This window comes from Triticum aestivum, chromosome 6B, assembly GCF_018294505.1.
Source record: "Triticum aestivum cultivar Chinese Spring chromosome 6B, IWGSC CS RefSeq v2.1, whole genome shotgun sequence".
Taxonomy (NCBI): Eukaryota; Viridiplantae; Streptophyta; class Magnoliopsida; order Poales; family Poaceae; genus Triticum; species Triticum aestivum.
The window spans coordinates 517,024,954-517,029,468 of NC_057810.1; the positions used below are offsets into that span (position 1 = coordinate 517,024,954).

General features: G+C 43.6%; 1 protein-coding gene across 1 annotated transcript; it reads left to right on the forward strand.

Annotated features, from left to right (window-relative positions):
- The first annotated feature begins 386 nt into the window (after nucleotides 1–386).
- On the forward strand, nucleotides 387–3,674 carry LOC123137756 (ELMO domain-containing protein A). The gene is made up of 9 exons (XM_044557602.1): nucleotides 387–764; nucleotides 872–981; nucleotides 1,317–1,385; nucleotides 1,690–1,805; nucleotides 1,911–1,965; nucleotides 2,397–2,517; nucleotides 2,638–2,685; nucleotides 2,970–3,064; nucleotides 3,260–3,674. The coding sequence occupies exons 1-9, from the start codon at nucleotides 671–673 to the stop codon at nucleotides 3,359–3,361; spliced, it is 810 nt and encodes a 269-aa protein (XP_044413537.1). The 5' UTR covers nucleotides 387–670; the 3' UTR covers nucleotides 3,362–3,674.
- Nucleotides 3,675–4,515: the final 841 nt, after the last annotated feature.

The window sequence follows — 4,515 nt, forward strand, 5'->3', positions numbered from 1 at the left end:
CTAGACCTAAACGTACAGACATGTTGCACCTAAATTAGCGCAGGGTCAATTTTTTCAAGGGCCTAATACACAGAGCACACATAGGTGGGGGCCCCTATGTTCCGGGGGCCCGGGGCGGCCGCCCCCCCTGCCCCCTCATCAAGACCGGGCCTGCATCCCTCGTATCGCCCCATTCGAGCTGACCGGCATCACTCATATCCCTCCAGCCCTAAACAACTAAAATATCGCTAAATTCCCACGTTAAGTCGAACAACATAAAGATCTGCATCTGGAAAAAAAACACGTATACCCCGAATCAGATCAGAGAAAGAAAAAAAGAGCGAATCAAAGAGAAGCATGGCACGCTGGGATGGATTATTCATTTATTTGCAGCATCGCTGCCACCACCAGCAGTTCACCAGCGCAGCAGCAGCGGAGCGCCCCCAACCAGAAAGAGAAAGAGGCAAGCAGCAGAGCCGAACCAACCAACTAACCAACGGACGGAAGAGACCGCCGCCAAGCCTCGCCGATCCGGCCCCCCCTTCCCTCCTTTTCCTCTTCTGCCTCCCTCGGGACCCGCCGCCGAGATTGGAGCTCCGGCCGGCGCATGGACCCCCGCCGTCGCGCGGATCGCGCCGAGTAGCGGGAGGTAGAGCTGGGAGAGACGCCAGTGCCGCGGGGCGAGGCGGGCATGGACACCAACGCCGGCTCCTTCGTCGCCGTCCGGCGGCTCGCTGGCTCCGACCGCGCGGCCGGCGCCGTCGCGTTCCATCACTCGTCCTCAGGTTGGCCGTTCTCCGACTCGTCTGTCTCCTCTTGGCAGTTGTTGTTCCTCCTCCTTCGCCAATGGACGCTTACGTTACGCTTCGTGTGTTCGCGTGCGCCGGTGCAGCGGAGGTCGTGACCGGGTCGACGGCGTGGATAGAGAGGGGGCTCTCCTGCGTCTGTGTGCAGAGTCGGGACAGCGACGCCCGCCTTTCGTTCGATTTGACTCCCGTTCAGGTGAACATAGCTTAGCTCCCCCTTCATTCATTTGATCCCCAGGATTGCTTCCCTGGTGTCAATGTTGTGCTAGAATTTGGACAACGATCGCGAGTCTGTAATTTTTTTGGCTTAGCGTCTCGAAGCTCGTCTCGTGTTTACTAACCCACACCCGGATCTCGCATTGCTTTATGCACTTTTTGCATACATGTTGCAGTGCAACTAATTGGCTTTCATGCTACTTTGAACGTACTTCAGTTTTTCTCGACTAATTTTGTGCGTTTCTCGTGTTAACCACAGGATATTAAAGTTTTCCATGGAAGTAATATCTTTGCCTTTTGCCTTGCCTATTCCAGGAAGAGTGCCTACTGAGGTTACAGAACCGGATAGAAATTCAGTATGATAGTTCAAACATAGAGCATCAGGTACTTGTGCTTTCTTGATATTGCCACCGAACTGTTCATACATGGATCGTAGTTGAGTACTTATATTCCATATTGTTCTGTTGTGAAGTGGGCATGTGCCACTTTTGCCAAATTTCCTCAACTAATCTCTTAGTACAAGATGACACTTGAAAATGGAGTTAGTTACTAAGTTAGGTAGTTCTGGTAGTCCATATGTTTCTTTATGAAGTCGGGGCGCGCTATATCTTGCAAGCTTCAATACAAAATGACCCTTCATAAATTGGAACTATTTGTTAAGCTGTGACCTCATTTTTCGCTCTATCAGGAAGAATTGAAGGCCCTTTGGTGCGCCTCCTTTCCTGGAACTGAGCTTAGGGGCCTAATATCGGAACAATGGAAAGAGATGGGCTGGCAAGGGAAAGATCCATCCACGGATTTTAGGTATTGTATTTATCATTCATTCCAGTTACTATGCTCCATATCAGTATTCTGTCGCTAAACTACAGAATCTGAGATGCATGATTGTTTGCTGTGTTTGCATTACAGAGGTGGAGGCTTCATCTCCTTGGAGAATTTATTGTTCTTCGCCAGGAACTATCCGGTGAGTGTAGTTGTCAATTCCAAGGATATGTGTATCCTATGATTCATTTAGTCACTATTTACAAGATGAAGTTCTGACAAAGTCTTCACTCTTTAGCAGTTAACACTTCTGTTTGAGCACAATAGGCATAATATAGATAGCTCTGCAATGCTGCAGTGCTAAATATGAAATGTGGCACCGTTTGCTCTTACTGGATGTAGGGCATGTAGTATTCCTCTGATAATTGCCTTAATGTAGAAAAGTAAAGAAGGAAATGTAAAGTATATCCAGTAGACTAAATAAAGCGAATCGAAAGTACACCTTACAGAACGAAATGCAGAAATAGCCCAGCTTTACCTGTAATGTTGATCAATATGACACTGAAACAGTAATCTTGTACCCTTACTTTTCTATTTATGGTCATCACACTAAGCAATTCATTTCCTGTGCAGAAATCTTTTCAGGAACTTCTTCGTAAGCAGAATGGTGACCGTGCAATTTGGGAATATCCATTTGCTGTAGCTGGTGTAAATATAACATTCATGCTCATTCAGATGCTTGATCTACAAGCAGGTTTTGTTACCAAAAGTTTTGTGCTTATCATTGTTTACCAGATAATACTAGTTCCTGCAGTGAAATGTGGAGTATCCATTTTCATGTTGAACTGACACTTGATCTTTGTTTCCTCTGCAGTCAAACCAAGGTCATTGTTTGGAGCTGTTTTCCTAAAGCTACTTTCAGGTACAGTCTTTCTTCATCTTCCCTTTTGTGGAAAGGAGATGAGAATCTACAAGAGCTGTTTACCATTAGGTTTTTTCCGCCGCAACTGAACAATGTATGCTTGTGATGATGTTCTTACCACTTACGGACTTACCGATATTTTTTCATTATTAAATTGACAAGGAACATTCTCTGAATTCTCCTTTATGGTCCAAAGCCATCATATCATACTTTTTAGAAGTAGGCATCACATACTACTAATACTCCTGATACTGATTTCTCATTTATTTATTTTTGTAATTCAGAAAATGATCGAGCTTTTGATATCCTGTACTGCATAACCTTCAAGCTGATGGATCAGCAATGGCTTGACATGCATGCTACTTACATGGACTTCAATGTATGATGCTCTTCTACTCAAATTCTTGCAACCAGGAATTTCACCCTATTAGGGCCTGTTTGGAACACATACCGACACTTCACCAAGAAATACCACTGTTCCAGACAGGCCCTTAACCTTAACACTTTTAGAACAGCTTCATATATTCAAACTTAAAAGTCCTTCCTGACCTGATTACACTACTAACATTTGCAGACAGTCATGAAATCCACACGACGCCAGCTAGAAAGGGAGCTGTTGATTGAAGATATTCAGCGGGTCGAGGATATGCCATCGTACAAGCTTCTAGCCCGCTAGCTAGTAACTGAAACCTTAACATGGCTTACATGTCGCCGCGAGGCTTGAATTGCTGAACGATGCAACCAGTGTCCTTATACAGTGAGAGAATTCCAAGATGTAGATGCCCCTGTATCTTGTCGCGTTTTAGGTACTCCGATAACCCGGGCTCTCATGTATTTACATAGTAGGGTTTTCTTGGCCAGCATGCCACGTAGGGTAACTCCAGTATCCGACCAACTACCAGGAGGGCAGAGTATGTGTAGGGTGTGTGTGTGTGTGCTGTTAAAGTTTGGTTATTGCTCATAATACCACGGAATGTAGTCCTTGTCTCTGTCCTTGTAACCAGGAGCCTCTTGTGAAAGCTAATCTGAGTGCGCAGCAACTACGATTCACTCTGTGCATTTTAAAACCGAACCGAAAAACTATACCAAAAATAAACTGAACCGAACCGAATTCATGATTTTTATGGTTGGTTTCGATATGGCATGAACTTTTCATACCGTTTTGAATTTCGGTTTTTATGGTATATACCAAAAAACCGAATGGTTAACTGAATAAACCGAAATAAAAAATATGTATATTTCTTGAGGCCAACAACGATACAAGTAGTCATTTTTCTTGTATAAGAGTAAAATTTCCTGCAAAGAACATCCATTTTTTCTTGTAACGTAGTAATTTTTCTCTTGCAAAAATGCTAACCACGTCGTCCATAACCTTTCAAGGCATGAATTAAGGTATGCATATATACTTATATAAAGAAGTTATATACTGTTTGTATTTAAAAAGTATGTGTTTGAATTTATAAGTTTGTAAAATATAGTATGTCATTTTCAAATTCGCGTCAACTTTGGTTATTATGGTATATACCGAAACCGTACCGAAATAATTTGGTATATACCGAAACCGAACCGTATTTTAATATCATACCGTATAAACCAAAGTATTAATACCATACAAACCAGAAAACCGTACAAACCAAACCATGCAAACCGAATAAACCGAACGCACAGAGTGAACTACGATAGCTGTTCTTGCTAGTCTCCAGCTGATACAGATCTGATGTCTTCTTCATCGCCCTGATGCATGAACCTTGTTCCAAATGCAGACCATTTTGCGGTATGTGGCCTAGCTGCAACTCAGAACACTCTAGCTATATATTACTGCTAGTCAAT